Below are 22,502 nucleotides of genomic sequence, written 5' to 3' on the forward strand. Positions count from 1 at the left end.
TGAGAAGTAATCAGTTAGACATAGATACATTTTAAATTAAAAGATGGGAGCCTCCAGTGAAGCTAAATCAGTTGCCTTTGATCTGAACCTTTTAATCACTCATCTCATTTTCTTTGATAGATAACTTGATAGCAGACATCGAACACAAAGTTTGATCCAACAGTAATTATTTTTCAAACTAGAGGGCTGTCATGTCCAACTGGAAATCTGATTTTTTATTTAATTTTTAATTTGCACAGCACAATTTTTAATTGAAACATAAAAAGGTCTAGCAGAATCATCTGTTTCAACACCTATCACTTCTAATTATACTTTAACACTATGCTACAGGAGGGGAGAAGAGAACACATTTGAGAATACAACTTTGACAGCGACACACAGTTTTCACTATTCTACATGGCATTTTCTGCTCTTTGAAATATAAGGAAAAAACTAGAGATATTCCTCCAGTTATCTTCACATGAGAGACATTAACCAAATCACGCTGCCTGACACAAATGCATACAGACCAAGGCACCTATTTAGAGTAACAGATGTATACGATAGGACTTGGAAGGGAAGAAATGAGAAGTCACTTTTGTCTAAGCCACTGTTATGATTGAAGACAAAATGGCCTGTAAATTAGCATAAACTGAAATCGAACTTACACAGCTCATAGCATGCTAAAAATAAATAAATAAATAAGAAAAATCAACAAAAACAACACACACAAACCACACAGCACTAGTCAATTTGCCACAGAATATTCACACTTACAACGGCAGGCAAGCCAGGCTGCAGAGGGAAAGCATTGCTTGAATACTGATGCTCTTATATAATGAATAGAAGAAACACACAAGAAAACACTTCTGAATACCTGAGCACCTACTTAGAGAGTCAGAACTCTACATTTAAAACACCAGTAGTTAATAAGGCATGAGACAATTTGCTTGAGACAAAATAAAATCCCAATACAACGCAGTCTTCTACCACCCACTAATTTACACTTGAATAATATAATCAACTAGACCAAACTATGCTTAATGTAAAGTCAATAAATTCCTTTTTGGCTGTTGACACAAAAACCTACTGGGAATTAAACACTTGAGGAAATTAATCATTATAACACTCTGGCTCAATGCACATCTATATTGAAATAATTTGGTCTTTAATTCACTTTATTTGCAGTTGGGTTTAAAGCAGTAAATTTGATGGAATCGGGTCTCATTAAACCAGATCCAGCTCACACTGCCTTTCATTAGGCTTGGTATATTTGAACAAACTCAAAAAAAAAAAAAAGATTTCTTTCCTTGAAAACTATTGTGCGTTACAAAGTAACCCAAACAAACCCAGACCAATAATACATGGTACATTGAAAGCATTTACATTTGATCTAAGCACAAGTCAACAATAACGATCATTTGGTTTCAATTAATTTTCCTGATGCACAGTGATATTTTAAGTGACCACAGAAAGTCACAGATAGCAGGAAGTCCACTAGAATAAAACATTTAGAGACTCAAGCTGTTACATCAACCTCGCAGCTTCCTGTTTTAAAGGTTGTGTTCAGCTCTAACAGAGATGTGGCATAGCATCATGGTTCCCAGACTCAGTTGGCTTGGAAATTACAGCAACAGCAGGTGGCTTCTGCAGAGCCAGTTTGATAGACGGGCCAGGGAACCCTACACAAGGCACTTGGCTGCACAAAAGTGACAGAATCAGCCTAAAAGAATTACACCAACACTGCTCTCCATGTGAAGCCAGAAGCAGCAGCAGCACTAGAAAAGGTGGCAGCAGTCACAGCTCCAGCTGAAGATGCCAGGACAGAATGAACAGTTCAGCGGTCAGGCAGACTGCAGCTTGGAATCTGCCCCATCTCTTCCAAGGGAGCATGGTAGTCACTACCCATCACATGAGCTCTAATGCCTGAACAATGCTGACTGAAAACCTCTGACAAAACAAAGAATTAAAAGCGTACTTAAAAACACATGCTGTAACTCAAGGCATTATCTTAATCACTTCCATGCATTTACTTTTCTGTTCTCTTCTGGTTTGAAAAGAGACAGGGTGGATATTTTGTGCAGGAGGACTGCTTGCTCACATGTATGCATCCAAGAGAAATTTTTCATGACATAAATAGACTGCTATGCTCAAGGCTTAAGACTCTTTAAGTCCACATACAATATCTACTTCAAATAGAATAAACCTCTGGCCTGATTTTAAGAGGTGGAGAATTTCACAAGTTTGGATTTTATCTTCATAAGACAATGCTGTGTCCCATCTCTCTGCCTTCACTCCACAAGTTTATGCCTCTACAGCCTCTCTTTTGCACAGAGAAAAATACATCCACGTAATTTCTTACTATAACATACAACACGGTATCTACATAGCAATTGAATCATAAATAAATTAGACTGGAGTAGTAAAGAAGAGAGGGATAACCTATAATGAATCAGTGTTCTTAGCAGCTTAAAGGAAAAAAGAACGCCACCTTGAGTCCTTGTGAAAATATTTTCCCATTCCACAAAAGAAACAACTGTGACCACACAAAGCCATTCAGTGATGTTAATGTTACACTCAAACCAATACCAATGACAGCTACACACAAGCAATGAAACTATGGCGGGAAAAAAAAACAAAAACAAAAAAAAAAAACAAAAACAAAAAAAAAACCACCAAACATAACACCAGGAGAAGATACAGGACACACAAGTAACACAGGCACTGTAACACGTGACAGAGTAGACATGCTTTAAAAAAAAACACATCCTGATCCTCACACCTTTACAGTAATTCTTCCAAAAATAATATGAAAACTGCCTTCTCAGTAGCAAACTGCTCCTCTACAGTTTGAAAGCATACACCACCACCTTCAGGTCTTAGTCTCCCCTTTTCTTGCAGTAATAACTAGAATTGAATGGGGCAGGGGGGCGGGAATCATTTGACTTTCCCTTCTAGATGTCCAGGTTAACAGGGCTATGTTCAGATGACTCATTATATTCCACAAGCGAGTGCTGACGAAGTGTGACAGTGAAGAGACCATTCCTTAAGCTCGTGTGCCATAAGACAGAATCCAGAATTATTTAGGAGGCTGTCCTACTGAGTTTCTCCCACTGCCGAGTTTTCCTTAAGATTGTCTCGCAGGCAAGGAATACACTGACCGTACAGAGATTCCACAAAAAAGTGCTAGTTTTTTCAGGACACCAGCAAACAACATTTCAGTAAGAGAAGCCTGGTTTAATGAAGCGAGGCATGGTGTCATGGCTGTTGTTGGAACAACTCCGCATCTTTTGGTCCAAGCATCTGCAGCTGCCTGCAGTCAGCACTAAGTTAGTCAGACAGTATGGTAAGACCAGAAAAACACCAGTTCTGCTGCAGGGTTGCCAGTACCTGCAGAAAGGAATCTGCTCTCAACTGCGGGAGTCGCTGTTATGACGTTAACAGCACACAGTATTTCCTTCTTTCATCTTTCATTCACTGGTTTTCTCCCTCCATCCTCAATAGATCCTGCACGCATTGATGTTTTTAAAATAAAGATCTGTCAAATAAAAATTTGTCAGTTCTCATAGGAGAACAAGGTTGGTAAATCACTTTATATATAATAGTAATGCAAATAAAGCATTTATGTACAAATATACATCTTACATTCATGCACAAATGCATATATGGAAAGATGAACTGATATTTTGTGGGCACTTCATCATAAAGGACTAAAAAATTCTCCTCCTTAGAAGTTGTTGATAACAGTTATTTGCATCAACTCCTGAATCACTACTGCTAACCAGCATTACAATGCAAAAATCATACTCCCACAGTTTTCTCCTCTTCAGATTTACAGTTAACTATATGAGAAATACTTCCTGGTTAAATTGGACAGATAATGTAATACAGCTTTTATCACGCCAATAAATACACTCTAACACGCAAGCCTCGGGCCCTGAGAGACATTCTACAGGTGCTGGCAGTTATAAATTCACTCATTTGTAGCACAAAAAAAGCTTCATAATTAGTGCCTAGTTTATCATTAAAACCTTGCATTTACTCTATGCCATCACAGACTAATGATTTGGGCTCTCATTTCCACACACAATTATTTTCTGCCATCTCAGTACAGTCAGTTCCATTACTTCCTATATAACTGACCAACATCAACAGCCATAACTCTTATCCTGTAAATACAGAACACACTGCACAAGAAGGAATCAGTTATCAGTCTTAAAATGATTCCACATAATGTACAGTTTAAGTTTGACGAAGCTTAAGATGCTTTGCCCTGCAGCCAGTAGAAGTTTCATTTAAAAAGTACTGTACAGTAATTAGATTTAACCAACAGAATTACTTAAAGTACCACACTCATCCACTAGTAGGGCTTTTACTGCAGTAGATTAGACTCATTACTTAGTGACTGAAAAGCAGCTTAAGATTCATTTACCTCTGGTACTAGAAATTCATATACTTAGTTCTTATTATGGCAGTAAATGAGATACAAAGATAGAAATTCTGCAGGTCCAGTCATGACAGACACCAGCCTGAACTAACAGGGACCAAGAAGTCCTAGCTGACACAAATCTCAATTAGAGCTCAATTTGCTAAATCATCTTGCAAAAACCTGGAATGCACCTTCTTGGAATTTTTTTTGACCCGAACAGCTTGAAGTGGCAGTGTTTCAACAGGACAGAACAATTCAGTAAGAATTTATCATGGCTATTTGAAATTAAATACTAAGATACTTTCATTTACTGCAAAAATCTATCCTCAAGAACAAGCAAGTCTGCAAAAATAACTGGTATCCTGTTTAGCATAAAGGCTGAAATTCTGAAAGCCAGGAAGCACTTTCTTATTGGTCCTCAACAGATGTCATGAACAGTCTTCAGCAGATCACAAAAGAAAGCAGCAGCAGAAAGGAAAGACTGGATTCAACTGCCTCCAACCATGCTGTATTTTACCATAGCCTTTATCCCTAGAAACAAGAAAGCAGTGAGGAAGGCATGCTTTTAGAAATCTAGCAGTTAACACTCTGCAGAGGGAAGGGGAAGACAACTTTCACTGAACTTACAGTCCTCCTCCCCTTGCCTTCCCCCCCAGCACACACACATACACACAAACACACACTTCCACCCTTAGTTTACAGCAGGAAAGTAAATAAGACTCTTTACGGTTTCTTTGCTTCTCTCTATAAATCTAAAGGACAACACCTGTTAACTGAATAATAGTGTTTTGTTACGGGATTTCGGGGCTTTGTTGATATGTTGATAGGCACATTCTTGATGGCTTGGAATTTCAGTACACTGAAGTACATTTTTTTTTTTTTTTGCATCACCAGGAACAACAACAGAAAAAAAACAAAACAAAAACAGGAGTTAAAAAAAGCAGCTTCCTGCTAGGAGGTGAAAGGCTCTGCCTTGTACTTGTTGCACTGATAACAGGTGTCAATTGTCAGCTCTGACAGGCAGCACAGAAAGACTTGCTAACACTCAGCACACACTCCTCCAGAGAGGATGAATTTTCTCAAGGAATAATACACTAGCCAACCGTCTCCATAAGTTTCCACAGGTGGGTATCCATCAACAGTGGAGACAGCTAAAAAGCACCACCAGCTTCAAAATCAAGGCCAACGCTTTGGGCAGCTCTACAGAACAGCCACCATGATGCAAAAGTGCCACAGCTACACAGAATGCCACAGCAGCATTTTTTCTTAGTGATTCACATAAAACCAGAGTTTCCTTAAGGATAATTATGACACAATTATGTGAATCTGCTAAAGAACAAGAGCAAACCTGCAGACCATCTATAAATCTGCAAATCTGCAAGGTCAGTATGCTCTGGCTCGTGAGGAAGGAACTGGCCTCGATGGTAGAACGCTGGGCACAATATAGGATTCACTTAGCGGTTCACTGAAAAGATTTAAACATCTGTGTTTGCAAAGCTTCCAAATAAGACAACTGTAAAGATTAATTATTTTTCAGACATAAGTTGAAAGGCTAGTCTACAGATCTAAAGATTCCTCTGTAATCCAAGACTTTCAAATGAATTCTAAATAGTTATTAATTTACAGTAGTTAAGATCATATATGGATGAAGTTGAGAAGAACTGCCGGATGCTCATTAAGGACGTACTTACAGGACCCACTTTACTTCACAACATACTACATTCTGGACAAGAATTAGGACCTTTCTCAAATCAGGCAAGTTATTTCAGATGATACCAACAGTACTACAGAAAGTGCTTGTGTGGGATAAATGAGGCTACTCAATTCTGAGTTACGTTCTATTAACAGAAATTCAATCCTGTTGTTTTCATATGTTTTCAGAACAGCCCTAACCTTTCCACCCTCAGATAGAACATCTACAGGACATCTCTAACAGAATCTTATCCCAAGTCAGAATTAAGCATTAGGCTCTAAAAACTACTTCCATACTTTCATTGCTTTCATCTGGTCTTTTGATTCTATTCTAATGGATTACCCACATAAGTCGGTCACAATTTAATTCACTGCTATAACTCACAGTCAAATAAAGATTATTTAAATCTGGCTATAAAAGTCCATGCTCTTGAGCTAACTAGCATACAAGAAAGCCTCATTCTAAATCTTCACCTAAGTCGCTATCATCACAGATTCCACAGCATAGCTGGGACCCAGCAGCATTTTCCCAAGACTTAGGAAACTTGAGTATTGCCTTCAGCCTGTGTTCTCTGATCAGGAAATGCACATATTGATGTCAAGCTCTCAAGGTTGCTGGTTTTAAAGCTATGTGAACTGATGATGGAAGGCACACAGATGGGTGCAAGAATCTACAGGCAGTGAGAAAAGCAGGCATTCCCTCCTGTAGCAGAGGAGCAGATCAACAGCCACCATTTAAGTTTCATTTTTCTCATTTCCTCAGATTATTTTCAGTTTAATATGAAAATTTTTAATACTGTGTTCAGAAATGGTTGTACAAGTCAACACTGGTCAGCTTGAAATACTTGAATTAGTCACAGACTTAGAAAAGAAGGAATGAAATCTTTGAGCCCTGTCTATCACTTGTGCTCCTGTATTACTGACTGCTCAATTAAAAGCTCTATACTGTTATCAGTGATACCAACAGCACCCCAGAAGTACACAGTCTGAACACAAACTGATAATTAGGGCAAAAAGAATCCCAAGAATTTAGCTAAGCTGTACATAGCATGAAAAGGCTTTATATATACATACATTATATATTACTTTCATTCACTTTCATAACAGGACATTGAATATCTCCTCAGAGTCACTACTCGAGGATTTGCTACAGCTTTTCACCTCAAGCTTTACCCTACACAGCTCAAAAACATCTTCAAAGCAGTTCTACTGAACCAGTAGAAAAAGCTGTTTTTTTTAGAGGGAGACAAAAAACCTGTTTTGCTGCTGTTTTCATTAAGTGGGTTCTAGATTATGCTAGTCCTTGAAAAGCACTTGCAACCTCATACCTAGGAAACAGAGGCATGCATAGAGAATAACCCCCTAGTGTCTATCCTCTGCAGTAATATACATGGAGAGAATTGATGCTGAGGCACATGTAAGCTGAATCAAACAGATCCGTGATGGGATTTTAAAAGGTCTAAGAAAAATACTTTTGGAAATGAATTATTAACTGCTTGATGAATGCACATTAGTTAAATCTGCATCAAAATTGACTTCCTAGAATTTGAACCATACAGTTTCATCAGAAATAGTCCAACAGTATTTCTTGAAGTTACACAGAAGATAAGCAGCAACTTACTAGTAAAAATCTGATTAGTATCTATGATGTGGATTAAAGGTTAGAGAAAGAACCCATTAAAACACCATATACTTGATTAAAAGAACATGACACTTAAGAACGAAGGCAGAACGAAGTTGCAATTAAGCAGACAGACAAGATGAACCCGGCCTCAGAATCACCTTTTTCTCTAAGGTGTGTTATGCAACATTTTAAACACAGCTTATTAAAACTTTACCCTTCTCTTCAAGTGTTATACTGAAAGAGGTAACACAGTGACTTGTAATCTATCTTAAACTTGACTGAAGGGACCATTAGACCTCAAGAAAGCTGTTCTCTAGAAGACCCCTCATGCACTTAACTCATTACTACGTTACAGAAGAAAGTATCCTTACCAGAGCCGGACTAGGTCTACCTGAAAGGCATCCCATTTCTCAGGTGCATCCACTGCATTGCACAGCTTGGAGTCATCCACAAACTTGCTGTGGGTGCACTCAATTACTGGTGATGTAAAGAGCGCTGGTCCCAGTACTGACCTGAGGGACACCACTCATCACTGATCTCCATCCCCATCAGTCTCTGGGCACGATCTCATAACAAGTTCCTCGTCCATCAAACAAGTCCAGCCATCAAATCCACACTGTACCAATTTGGAGAGAAGGACATTATGGAAGGACCATGCCAAAGGCCTTACTGTAGTCCAGATAGATGACATCAGTGTCTCTTCCCTTGTCCACTGATGCAGCTATGCCACCATACAAAGCAACAAGATTGTACAGGCAGGACCTGTCCTTGGTGAAGTCACGCTGGCTATCCCACATCAGCTCCCTCTCTTCCACATGACTTAGCATAGCTCCCAGGAGGGCCTGCTCTGTGACCTTCCCCAGCACTGAGGTGAGGCTAACAGGTCAGTAGTTCCCTGGGCTTTCCTTTGTACCCTTCTTAAAATTTGTGCAACACAGTCTTTTTTCCAGTCACCAGGGACTTCATCTGATCACCATGACTTTTCAGATATCATCAACAGTGGCTTGGCAACTATGTCAGCCAATTCCCTCAAGACCCTGGGATTCATCTTATCAGAACCCACAGACTTATGGATGCTCAGCTTCCTCAGGAGGCCGCAAACCTGATCTTCGCTTACAGAAGGGGTATCTCTCCTCCAGTTCTCGTCTTCCAAACCATCAGCTCAAGTGCTGTGCGTAGAGCAGTCACTAGTGAAGACTGAGGCAAAAAAGTTGCTTAATATCTCAGTCTTCCCCTTGTCTGTTGTTACCAGCCTGGCCACATTTCTCACTAGGAAAGGTACACACTGCTGGACTTTCCAGTTGATGTACCTATAGAAGCCCTTCTTATCTTTCTTTACACCTCTTGCCGAATCCAGTTTCAGTTGGGCCTTGCCCTTCTCAACCCCATCCTTGCACAGCCTAGCACCATCTCTATACTCCTCCCTGGTTACCTGCCCCTACTTCCACTGCCTGTGCTTTTCATTCTTCCTTGTAGATCTATACAGAACAGGATTTTCTTGCATAAAACTGTATCAGCCTAAGGACTCATTTTTGAAACTTTGTTAACATTGTAAAATGATCCAGGCTCATTGCCACTTCCTGCAATCCAAACAGTTCTCGCTTTACCTGGGGAATATTTTATTAAAATTCTGAAAAATGGTCTTTAATAAGAGCAGTCTGATTGAAAGCCTCATTGTGCCTACTAGACAGTCTTCAGAAGGGTGGGGAGACCTTTACAAGCAAGTTACTGCATGATACTTAACTACCTACAACCTTTAAGTACACTTTCTCAGTAGATCAAATGCACTTAAAAGTAATCCAGAACAGATAAATAGATTTGAGAACCTTATAATATGGATTAAATGTTTCTTTGAGACAAATTTCATAACTAAACTAGAAACTGGTTTTAACTGATATTTGATGTGTGAGCTAATATCAAACCAGTCTTCCTGCATTGAAAATAAAAACCAAAAAGAGAATTTTTATAGCTCAAGAAGTGGGAAGACTTTGCTTTGTAGCACTTTCAGAGTCAGGGAAGAAAGAAAGGAGAGAAGGAGGGGAAAAAAAAAAAAAAAAAAAAAAAAAAAAAAAAAAAAAAAAAAGCAACATCACCAACAGCTCTAACAGCTCTTTGCAATCTCTTTTCCTGATCTACTTCCAAAGCTGACAAAAAAGTTGGTCAAAATGCTGACGATTGCCCCGATTATTAAAATATTGAAGGCAGTATCAAACAAACAAAATTCTTACAGTGGTCCAATATTTAGTACCTGGAACTAGACTAAATAGTCTTTAGCATAATCTTTGTACTCACCAAATCCAGAATTCAACAACAGTGGAGCAGCTGCTCACTGCCTGCTCTGCAGAATTCAATGAATGACAAAAGGTTACCTTAATTCAATGAGATAATCAGCACACATTTACCCACTACCAAGAGTTTTCCAACCATCTGCAAGGCGGCAGAGCTAAGTGCCTATAAAACAACTGGTAGCATGCTGATATGTCCTCACATCCCTCGTGTCAATGGAAATTTATCTCTTAGCAACAGCTAAAAAGAAGCTGAACTTACAGAATTATTTTAGAGACATCATGAGCCAACAATTTCTTCGTACACGATTTTGATTGCTTGTGATCTCTAAACAGATGTCTACTCTAATTGGTAAGATCTACTAAACATATATTTTAGAAAAAAAAAGTTGTTGTGGCTTAACAAAGCAAAAAGACAGTGAGTCATATCTGTGCATGTAAGAGATCAAAGTTAATCTCACTTTTAGGTGGAAAAATATTGCTATTAAGGCTGTCACCAGCAATTGAAAGTTAAACACAAGTCAGTTAAAAACCATGATCAATATTTTCAAATGGAAAAGCAAAATCAGAGATTCAAGGTCTAAATCACTTTACCTACTAACATTATTTTAGGATTCCCTTTCCTGACACCCCCTCCTTTCACACTGGGGTAAGAGAGTTACTTTTGTTCTCACACTAAGCACACTAAGACATTTACATTTTAAGTAACTCTAAGTTTAAATCCAAAACTGGAAAGCATCATGCTTTAATTGACTTCATACAAGATTTCTTCACAAAAATTTAAAATACCACTTGTCTTCACTAAACTCACTTGTGATAAATACGACTTATCCTCTGATCTCTGCATGGTAGTAAAGGGAAAAAGCTTACTCTCAGATGCACTTAACTTGAGCAGCTCTACTCTAGGAATTAAATCCTTCAGAGGTCTCCTCAAGATACATCCAGAGACAATATTAAGAAAGAAACAACACAATTAAGATTCAGTTTCATGTTAGCAGACAGACTGTAGGCAATTCTGTTTGGAACAGCATCAAGAAAATCAAACATGGCATGCTCATAGATTGAAGTTTGAACACCCTGCTATTTTTCCCTTAAAAAGAACCAAGCTATCAGCTGCCAGTCAAAGATACTTTCCTCAAATAAAATCAACCACAACAGGTTTATTAACAAAATCACTACTACTTTCTTAGAGGCATAAAACAAGACCCAGTCAACCCTGGGCAGAATAGCAGCTGCAACAGTTTCTGTAAGCACATAGCTCAGAATTAAGGTACTCGAATTCAGAGCTGTATAGGAAGCTGGACATGCAGAGCAAGATTTCCCCAGTGGTTTATTATCCCAAATAAAAGACTATCATCTTACATGTTCAGATCTCAGTAGAATTCTGAAACTCCCTACTGTAAATCTGAAAACATGCCAGTAAGACAAGCAGCTAATCATTTCTTGTTGAACAGAAAAAAAAACACACACAAGCATGAAATCAAAAGAAGTGTCCATCATTACAGGAATTGGAGGGGCAAAGTCCAGAACAGAGCTCATGTTGATCAGACTCTTTTTTTTTTTTTAAAATGGATTTTCAGAGGACATGAAGTAACAGGATTAGCTGAAGCCAAGACTTTTCTTAAAAGCTATTGTATTTCATGTTTTATCCAGGATAGCGCATCTTTGACTTTTAATCAGAAGAGAGTAAAACTAAATACAGAGACAGCAAGAGAAGGAATTACTAGGCTACAATGGTCAGTGCCACCTTTAAAAATGTAGTCAATGATCCTAAAGCTTTTAAAGTAAGTTTTCAGTAAGAGGCATGTATCAGCAGTTTTCTTCTCCCTGGAATTTATGGCAGACAAGCAGGCTGATAAACCCAACAAGAGCAATTCTTCAAGATGGCTACAAAAGAACAAGTTCCTAAAACAGCGTGAGCTCTACTACTTCCTAGTGTAATTAAAAGTATGCATTCACCTGCACAGCAGCAGACCACTCCACAAGCACGTAGCACATGCTGCTATCTCACTTGGCAATCAACCTTGACCTTTCTCCATTCACTTCTTGAATTTACCTGTATTTTCTAAACTTCAGAAAGCATCCATAACATCTTTGTGAAAAATTGCCTTGCTGCAGAATGTGTTGTCAAACACAACAAAATGCACGGGAATTATTTTTAACGTGCAATGCTTCATTATGAAAGCAGCATTAATATTTGTCAAATGGTATTAGTTTCTGTGACATTCAGTTTTCATCACTGATAATGAGGGAAGTGAAGAAAGCAGAGATCAAAAAATACCTTAGTTATGTACAACTATGTTGTGCATCACGTAATGCTCCATGTGTGTCCAACCCTCAACGTGTATCCATTAACTGATAACAAGATTCTCTGTTTTAATAACCAATATGCTGACCTCCCCTTTTTCACTAGCAGTAGCGCATTATTAACCTGACTCCTACAGGTTTACTACACTTCACAGGACAAAACAAAAGCACCAAAGTAGAAAAACACAGCTGAGAATCTTTTCAAATTTGAGACAAGAAGGATACAGTTACCTTTGCGAGCTAAGAACTTGATCAAATAGCTCTTACTATGTTCAGATATTAGAGGTCACTTTGGTCTTAAGAATTTTGTTATGCTTGTCAAATGCTGCCTTTTTCATCATCTTTTAACTGTATTTCTGTGTAAACCACTTGGCGAACTACTGTTCATTAACCAAAAATCCTAAACACTTCAGAGAATTCCACAGTGCCTGCAACTTAAATTTTACTCACATTCTTACACAAGAATAGCACTTCAAGCAGCACTAGCTATCAGCACAACATAATGGGATAAAATCAAGTGCTGGACAGCACGTGCAAAGTGTGTACAAACCTATCACAGCCTATACGAGGCTCTACTTCTATTACAGATTCTTTCTAGATGAGAAAAGATCAGCAATGACTCTCAGACAACTTCACTGAGATCACACACAGCTCTTCTGTGCTGGAGTCCTGTGTATAATTCAGAACAGAAGCCTCGAGCCTCATCCTGGCAGCACAGTACTTGGTATCCGATGGGCTGCACTGCCTCAGTGGAGGGAGACAGACGACAGCCCCTCTGCCCCTCTACAGCCAAAACACAGGAGAAAGCAGAAATTCCCATATGTTCTCATTTCTTACTGCTGAGACAAGAGTTAAGATTTGGAGTCTGCATTTTTTCCTTCAAGGTCTTTTTCCTTATGTAACATGTTCTCTACAGCACAGCTTCGGGTCACAACAACCTGCAGAAACAAAATGACTCACCAAAAGCCAAGTACAGCAGCCCTGGGGTTGCTACACAGCCATCACTAATAGTTCACATTACTCTAAGTGCTTAAGGACTGCCTGTATTTGCAAATAAGAAACCTCAAGCTCTTCTATGAGAACACAGAAAGGAAAGAAAAATAACCCTGAAAACCTACATGACACCAGTTATAATTTCCCTCAATAAACAGTCACATAATCTGACAGGAAAAAACATGAAAGCAATTTTGCTTCAAATTTACTTCAAGCCAAATTCTATTAAGAGCAACATCACTACAAACACATTTAAGTAATGTTAAATTGCTCTAAGACTCTGGGTGCATTACAGCAACACCCATTGGAACTGCAAGTCTAAGTTTGAGGAAGAACAAGGGAGATAGGGAAAAATACAGAATTTATTGCTAGATTCCATTATCAAGAAGATGTAAGCACCGACCCTTCAGAAAACAGATCAAGAAAGGCCTTTTTCACCACACTGACAACACTCACTGGAGCTCTTAAACAGCAGTCTTGTTTCTATATTTCTAGGAAAGAAAACGGTTGCAAAGAGCTGCCATATATCTTCACTTAGCTTCTGTTAATTGACACTGGGACAACTCAGGATTTTTTTTTTTTTTTCCAAAACAAATCCACTAGCCCTATCAAGAAAATGAGGCCAACAGTGCCCATCTCCCAGTCAGTTTACCAGTACTGAGTTACATGGGCACAGACTTGCATCAATGTATCAGTGCATCTTCCTCTGACTGGTTACTACTCTGCAATACCACATGCAGCATCTCCTCAAGGGAAAAAGAATTGCACCATTGCCACACAGCCCCATGCCAGATTCCCGAGTTGTTCTTAACTTTTTGTTCACCAGTAGTGAGAAGAAAGGAGAGAAAAAAACCACACGCATAAGTTCATTAAACACATTAACAGTATTCCAGAAATAAGAACAAATCTGCATTTTGGAAGTGAATGTGTCCAGTCACTGCCTAAATTTAACTGTAAAATGCACCATACAAAACTCTAGTTTAATTCTTATTTTTAGTTTACATTCCTTGTCAGGTTTTGTACTCCTAGAAATAGATTTAAATTCTCATTTGCATTCACACTTAACAATCTTACTGATACAAAATGAGAAGCCAGTCACCACAGGCATCCTTAACAGAGCCTTAAGTGCCTTAATTTAACCAAAATTCAGTATTTCCTACTGCATCATCAATGGTACTCACTTCCCAGTTTCCTTAACCTCAAAGAGCCAGAGATGTGAAGCATGTTCTCCATCCTGCCCATCTCCAACAGCTTAAGACCGCGAAGGAAACTGACAAAACCAAATTTCCAAAGAAGCCTGATATGAGACTACATAAGTGTTGCCCAGGTTTATGAATTTCAGAAGCAGAAAAAAAAAAAAATTAAGACTCACTCACTAGTCAATTAGATACTGGAGAATTTCACCAAAATTCCACGTTCCTGATAGCAATTCAGTGTAAGTTCAACAGATGTCAGTAGTGGCACCATTACCACAGTACATTCACAGTTTTTCAGATCAAGAAGCTTTCCACTGAAGTTTCAACTTTTCATGCTAAGTTATTTAAGCACTCTAGGTCATTTAATGAAATTACAGTCAAGTCATCTACAATGCCTGTCATTTTCCTAATTGCCAGAAGAAGGAAGTCACTTAGCAAGACAGTATAGAACAGAGTCATAGCAGCTCATTAGCATACAGAGGAAATCATTCTAGTTAACAGATTGGTCTGTCTCTCGTCAGGTAGCCATGAGTGACAGCATTAGAGATGCCAGCTATGTGGGGCTTGATTTGACACAATTCATCCTCAGAAGGATGCAGACAGTCTGAGCCTTAAGAGTGTTCTTCCACTATACAAAAGGATGCAACATTTCCCCATTTTATTCCAGAAATGGAATGTCCCACCCAAAACAGGGCTTAATGATCAAAGGAGGGAGCCATGGGTCTGTCCTTAAACCCAGACAGATACAGTCCTGAAAAACAAGAGAGACTGCCTTTTGAACTAAGACACTTGTAGGACCACTATTTAGTCATTTCCAACTACCAAACTGGAAAATGGTTGTTGACTGGCGGTTGATCCATACTCAGAGAACTTTAAGGACTTTAAGTGTCAAGAAGTAGACTATCAGAACTGAAAGTTGGCAAGGTTTTCTGTCACCTGTTTTACAGTCAAGTTTCTGTAACACCAAGAAACTGCATGGAATGGTTACCATGTTCCAGCTGGCACAGAACAAAGACCCAGGAGTCAGAACTCCCAGCCAACAGGGGAGAGGAGAGGCACTTAGAAAAGGTGAGGACACAGCACTGAGAACACATCCAAGGCAGTTCTCCCCAATTCTGAGGAAGACTTCTGACATTTGTGAATTCTAAAAGGAATAGTGAGAAAGGATATATTCACATACTGAGTACTAAAAGAAAAATTCACCTTGGAGGGAAAGAAAAAAATACAAAGGAGCAGAACATCTTAGTTTAAGAATCAAATGTCACTTCCAGTTAAAACAGGAGTGTTCACAGAAAAAGAAGTTGATGAATGAACACAACTGCTGAACTATGCAGGTTGTCTTTAACTTACTGCTGTCAGCTTCAATACAAGCCTCTTTTGGCAGTACAGCCCAATAATTAACTTCGAAGATCAGCTAAAAAGAGAATCAAGTTTCAGCAGTCCTTAGGAATAACCAGCTTGCAGTATAAGGCTTGGAATGGCTCATCGTGATCAACAAGAATCATAAGCACATTGTGTTCAACCACATTCCTAGGCTAAACATTCAGCCTGGGAAAAGAGGACAAGTGAGGTCTTCCCTGATAGTCCCCTGTAGAGCTACAGGCGCTGAGATGCAGGCCACTCTCCCAAGAAATTAAGGCAAGTATCTTGTAGACTGAGAAGGGATGCACCAACACGGTAGTGTTTGTCAAGTACCACTAACATTGCTTAGTCTTGTCACCACAAAGATGTTATAAAGACAGAAACACAGGCTACCTCTGAAGATAAAAATCTCCTCAACTGTAGCACTGCAGAGAGTCTCTCGTAAACTTACCTAGCACTGAATTTATGGGCACAGAATTATCCTCAGGGCAGAAAAACTACCTCCAAAGTAAGGCACTGAATACTCATGTGTGTAAACCAGTGTGACAGATTGAGCAGCACTTTCCTTCTTCTTAATTTTTCTGTTTCTACTCAATGACAAGCATAGAGGCCAGAGGGAACAAGGCAGATCTAGCAGAGAAACCTCAGCCAACTGCCACTTGTTGCCTGCCCACAGAAAAGCAGGAAGCTGATGAGCAGAGCAGGGAGGAGCCTGGGTGCCAAAAAAGCTTCTCTATAGATTGGACCTTTGCCTAAAAGACAGAAGGAGGAACATCCAGTGTCTGCACTGGCACAAGCTGCGTATCAGAAAACAGAAATTCAGCCCATGCCAAGTTGCACTTTGAAAAGTGAAACGCACCTAAGCCAGCAAAAACAAAGTTTGATAGGACTTGAGAGTATTAAAACAAACAAAAAACAAACAAACAAAAAAACCACAAAGACAATGGTTTTCCATGAAGGTCACCTTGGAAATACAAAGTAAAAGAGAAGGGAGGAAGGTAAGAAAATTTTTTCATGCTAACAATCCAATGGAAACAATTACTAATATAGTTGTTGAGCTGCATAAAAAGAATGTTCAGGACCACCACCAACATGCAGTCCAATCAAATGAGCCACATGTGACTGCCTTTGAAAGTACACTTTAAGTAGCAGCTCTACTGAACACAGCAAATACGTTGCTACTGAGATATACCCCATATTCCATTGCCTCTTCATCTTTTTATATCAATGTTTTCTGTTTCAGTTTCATTCAAAAGTGTTAAGATGTATTTGAAGCCTTGTCTGCAGGCTTCTTCAGATTCACGTCTACATAACACGTGTGCTCAGGAGATGGACACCTCTTAAGATCTAGCATGCTCCATACAGTTTCCATACGGCAGAACATTCCTACTGCTTGTTTAAGTGGCAAGAACAAGGAACACAGCACACACCCAGGAAACACCATCAATATGGCTGCTCTCCAACTGACTCCATCTAAGACAAAATTAAGCATCCATTTAAGGATTTTAACCAGAACTTTTAAAATTCCATTTTACTGTTGCATTTCCAGAAGCCTATTTTCATGTAGCACAGAATGGCTAGGGTTGGAAGGGACCCCAAGGATCATTAATCTCCAATCCCCTGCCACATGCAGGGTCACCAACCTCCTGTTTTAATACTCAACCAGGCTGCCCAGGGCCCCATCCAATCTGGCCTTGAATGCCTCCAAGGATGGGGCATCCACAGCCTCGCTGAGCAGCCTGTTCCAGCACCTCACCACTCTCTCTATAAAGAATTTCCCCCTGACATCCAACCTAAATCTTCCCTCCCTCAACTTAAAACCATTTCCCCTTGTCCTGCAGTTATCTACCCTTTCAAAGAGTTGATTCCCCTCCTGTTTGTAGACTCTCTAGGTACCACTTAGCATATTCAGGCTCGTGTCCCCCTCTGTTCACATCACTTCCTACCACGTTCTCAACTTTTACACTGCATTTTCTGATTAACATACTTATACAGCCGTTTTCAAAGTTGCTGCGTGAGAGAAGGTGTGAAGCATGGCAGAAAAGATCTCTATGTAAGGCTCTGAACATAAGGAAGAATGCACGAGAGCAGTTAAACTTAAGACTAACTAAGCACTGCAATACAGCAAAGTGCTAAAGAGCAAACTACTGAACAACAAAGTTTTCTTTTTCTGCTTTCCTGTGTGTGTTGACTGGTGTTTATTTCATTTTGTGGCTTTTTTTTTTTTTTTTAGTTTTTACTTATAGGAAAGAAAAAAGCATTCAAAATCTCTATCCTAAAGGATATCACTGTTTTCAGTTTCCTTTTGTTGTTACGAATTGTCCACTCCTGGCTGGAGGCTGCTCCTTTAACATAAATGTAATGCTTTAAAACAGACATCTATTCAAGTGCTTTGCTTCAAGTTATCCATCCACATCAAGCAAGTGGCTAACTTAATGTAACCACCAGAATTCCGGAGGTAACTGCAACGTCACCTCAAAATTTATGCTACTCTTTACGTTTTATGCCATGTATCAACCATACAGCAGAGACCATGCAGCACCTGACAGCAGTCTGCCCTTACTTGAGCTTTGTGCTTGCAAGCTTTCCTACAGAAGGGAAAGGCAACCCCCAGAGACACAATGGAACAGCACAAAATCCCAACAGATGCACCATGTTTCCACTTCCAGTACCTGGGAGTCCACACACCACTGCCCCAACCCCAGAGCTAAGATGACACTTGAAGGAAACAGAGCTTCAAAACAAGCCCTCCTCTCCAGGCCAGCGGTAACAGGATAAAACATGGTAACACAGGCTAATGCTTCTATAAGCAACTGCAGTTACTTCTACCTCAACTTAAAGGACAAGATGGTATCCTACTTGCACTGAAACACTCACTCAGTACACAGGCAAGGAAAGCAGCTCTGTACCACCAACCAGAGGAAAATTTGGCACTTCTAGCTCCCCATTCCACATAAGCATTCCGCACCATACACTGAACACCCCCACAATATAGCCAAGGCTCCAAGTCCACAGAACTAACTTCAGTGACAATGCACTACAGCAGTACTTTACCTTCTCAGCGTACCAGGCACCCTAATGCCTTGGAGGGGGAGGGATCTCCAACACAAAACACCACCCCACCAGTACTGGTTCACCTGTTACTCAGAAAGAAAGCTGAGCAGTCTGCAATTGGTACTACAAGTGTGAAAGTTTAGACTGTCAAAGAGGGAGCTCTGAATAGAGACAGACTTTGAACGCAGCAAGTCTTAACAATTCATCAGCAGGAGAGAGTTATCTATGCACCTGCACTACAGTCCCATTCAAGAAGCTTCAACAGACATCTAAGCAGATTTCTGCAACTTCTCCTGTTCTTTTCATCCTTGAAATTAAGTTAAAGATAGAATAATTGAACTTCACCTCTAATGTTTAAAAAAAAAAAAAAAAAAAACACGCTAGCTTTTATTAGAGTTAGCTACATGACCAGTCAGACAAAGAAACTCTGAAATACACTCATCTCCCCAAAGTCTAACAATTTCTGAGGGACATCACTCGGCTATGTTTTTAGTAGGAAATTAGATAAATAATCTTGACATTCTTCATACAGCCACCTAAATACTTACAATTAAAGTAGCTGGACAGCTCTCCTGCAGCGCTGTTCTGCTCATTCATAAATTGTCATTAACATCAAAGGATCATGCAACCACATCCCAGTAATAAACAGACATCTGTTTACAGTCAGATGCAGAACTATCATTTCTGAAGTATATTCAAAGCCATACAGCTGGAAGACTAGGAAACCTACCGTACTTAAGGAAAGCCTACAGGTATCTGCACAGTAACAGAGTATCACAACTAGGCACTGCACTTGAGGACATGCACTACGTCAACACACAGCAGCATATTTATCAACCTTACAACAGCAGTAGTTACGTATCAGGAAGAAATGCATGTTAAAAAAAAAAATAATATATTCAGCATACAAATCACACTGCTAATTTTAAGGCACACAAATCAAAGCTTATTTTTTTCTTCCTCTTTTTTCTCCTTGCTAAAGCATAGCAGATTTGTTGGGCTAACTTCTCAAAGACAGATTTACCCTTATACCAGCACCTTGCTATGGCAATAATGGCTTCTTCAGCACCATGACCCAACTAACACTGCTAGCAATGTATGCCACTCCCGGTAGGTAGTCTAAGAGGGAACACGTTCATTCCCATAGAATTCACATGAAGCATCATAGCATTAAATTATCTCGGTTGCTCAGTATTCCAGTCGCCACATTTTTCATGTCACCACAGACTCAAAATTACAGAAGAATCTCTGAATACTTAAACAATAGAGAGCTTTATCACTACAAATAATTAACTTCCTTACAGTGTATGGCTACAGCAGTAATTGCACAGTAAGCAACACTTCTGAATTCTCATTCTGATTACTGAGCATCACTCCCCATGCACCCTTCAGACACCCAAGATGTACAATCTGACAGAAATCAGAAGAAATTCATGTAACAGCAACCATACTTAAAGAAACACACACACACACACACAAAAAATCAACCTATAGGTAACTGTTTCCTGTCACCTCTGACACCTCCATAAACAACTCTTCTTCAAAATGTGCCTGTTTCTTATACAAGCACTTTCTTCTCTATGCACTTCAGCATCTTAAGATCAGCTCAAGGAAAACAACAACTGAGAACCATTCAAAAAAATTTAAAAAAAAAAGCCCAACAAACAAAACAAACAAACAAGCATATTACAGTAACTCAAAAGAGATGCTAATGGCATCTCTACAACAACAACACTAGCTGGGATATTCCATGCCAAAAAGAATTTTGCCATCAAGTATTTAAAAAAAAAAAAATAATAATAAAAAAAAAATCACAAATTACTCAGGCTAAAATAAATCAAGTTGAACAGGTTGCATCTTTTCAAGTACAATGAAAAAAATACAGTTCACCACACTAAACGAACGATCAAAATGCCTGCAAGCTTGTCTTTTATGCTAGCCCTTCATTAAGGAAAATTGACACATACGCCTCCCCCACCTTCTTTCTCAAAGCTGTGAATAAGAAATCTGAAAACAAGAGCCAAGTACTCAAAACAAACAAACAAAAAAAATCACTACACACAAGTCCAAGGAAACTGAAAATAAGAGGATTCTCAAGTATCACAAATGACAAATATCTCCCATAATAGTTACATTAGCTTTAAAACTACAGTTAATATGGGGCCAAGTACCTACGTACACATATCTTCAGGAAAGAAAATTAAAAACACTCTAAGAGTCTGAAGCATCAAGAGGTCTATGGTAGCACTTCAGCTGGTGTCAAAACCACAAGAAAAATCCAATACATCCACACACAAAAAGAAGAATGCCACAACCAAATCAGATAGCAGACCTCAGCAACACCAGTCCACCAAACAGAACAGTCTGATACTTAGAAGAGAGCATACAGCTGCACTCTTCCTTGCTGCTCTCCTGTCTAACTATCAAAAAATCCAAAAAACATGCTGTCCAACACAGAATCCAGGGATCTAAGTGAACACGCCTTATCAGAACCGATTCTGCATGGGTCTTTGACAAACATCCTCACTTACATACACGTGAATGGCTAAATAAAGAACAGAAAGAATCATTACTTCTGCATTATCACAGTTCACTTCCATTTTTTTCAGCCTTACCTGATCTTTTTCATGGGGTAGAAGGCTGACAGGTGGAAGAGAAGCTGGGAAACCACTGGAATATTTAGGAGCTCCTTTGCTTTCCAAACCACCATAATTCACTCTATACTGAGGTCCATCCTTCAGTAATCTGCCATTGTTCACAGCACGTTTGGCCCCCAGACGCAACCTCTGCTGAAAGGCAGGATTGTTGAAAATACTTGCTAGGTCATTTTGACTTCTCAAATACTTCTCTATGTTTTTCAGTGAGGAGCCACTTGGTTCTTGAAGCCCTTCAATTGCTCTTCTCAACAGTTTATTCCAATCCACATTACGAAGCTCATTACAAGCTCCTCTAGATCCTTTAACAGATTTCGGAATAGTGCCAGGTTTAACAGACGAAAACCGTCCAGGATTATCTGGGTCCTTGTAGGACGCAAGGCCTTTGTTGGTAACTTTAAGAATAGAACCATCTTGAACACTAAGTTGCAGCTGTTCCGAAACAGTCTTCTTATCTAATCCATGGGAAGCACAAACAGCGTGACATATTCTCTCTTCAGATGGCCGTTGCTTTTGCTTTTTAACTTTTTGTATAGCTTCAAGAATCCACTCGGTATAAAGTGGGTTGGCAAGTTTTACCATGGTTGACCAGTAACGGTTTACCCATAGAGGTTCCTCCTTATCCTTTCAGCAGATCTTTCGGAGGCCGTTCGCACCTCAAACACAAATCAAAGGGCTCCACACACCGCTGGGATTCATCTCAAAAATATCCATCCTGAGGAGTCAGAAAAGGCAGGGAAATATCTGCTGGCTGGAGCTTCCAATTACTTGACCAAAATGGAAACGTGGAAAGGATTCATTCATGATGACAGGGGTACATCCTCACAGAAAAAAGGTACAACCCTGAAAGAGAAAAAGGAAGAGGCAGGTGAGAACGCTTCATGTTGATGTAGTGAAAACCAGGATGCATGCAGACACTCATTGATT

At 39.4% G+C, this 22,502-nt stretch overlaps 2 protein-coding genes across 24 annotated transcripts in view; one reads left to right on the plus strand and one right to left on the minus strand.

The window, feature by feature from the left end:
- The window catches only part of LOC125693507 (calcium/calmodulin-dependent protein kinase type II subunit gamma), a 761,290-nt gene that overhangs the window by 127,208 nt on the left and 611,580 nt on the right, over positions 1-22,502 (plus strand). The gene's annotated exons all lie outside the window — the stretch shown is intronic.
- Positions 1-22,502, minus strand: part of KAT6B (lysine acetyltransferase 6B) — a 92,473-nt gene that overhangs the window by 63,036 nt on the left and 6,935 nt on the right. For all 7 annotated transcript variants that reach the window (XM_048945527.1, XM_048945529.1, XM_048945530.1 and 4 more), the window contains one exon: positions 21,537-22,418. In XM_048945527.1, coding sequence (XP_048801484.1) covers positions 21,537-22,157 — 621 coding nt within the window. In that variant the 5' untranslated portion in view covers positions 22,158-22,418. The remainder of the gene's footprint in view (positions 1-21,536; positions 22,419-22,502) is intronic.

The sequence above is a fragment of the Lagopus muta genome, chromosome 5 (genome assembly GCF_023343835.1).
Source record: "Lagopus muta isolate bLagMut1 chromosome 5, bLagMut1 primary, whole genome shotgun sequence".
NCBI classification, from domain to species: Eukaryota; Metazoa; Chordata; class Aves; order Galliformes; family Phasianidae; genus Lagopus; species Lagopus muta.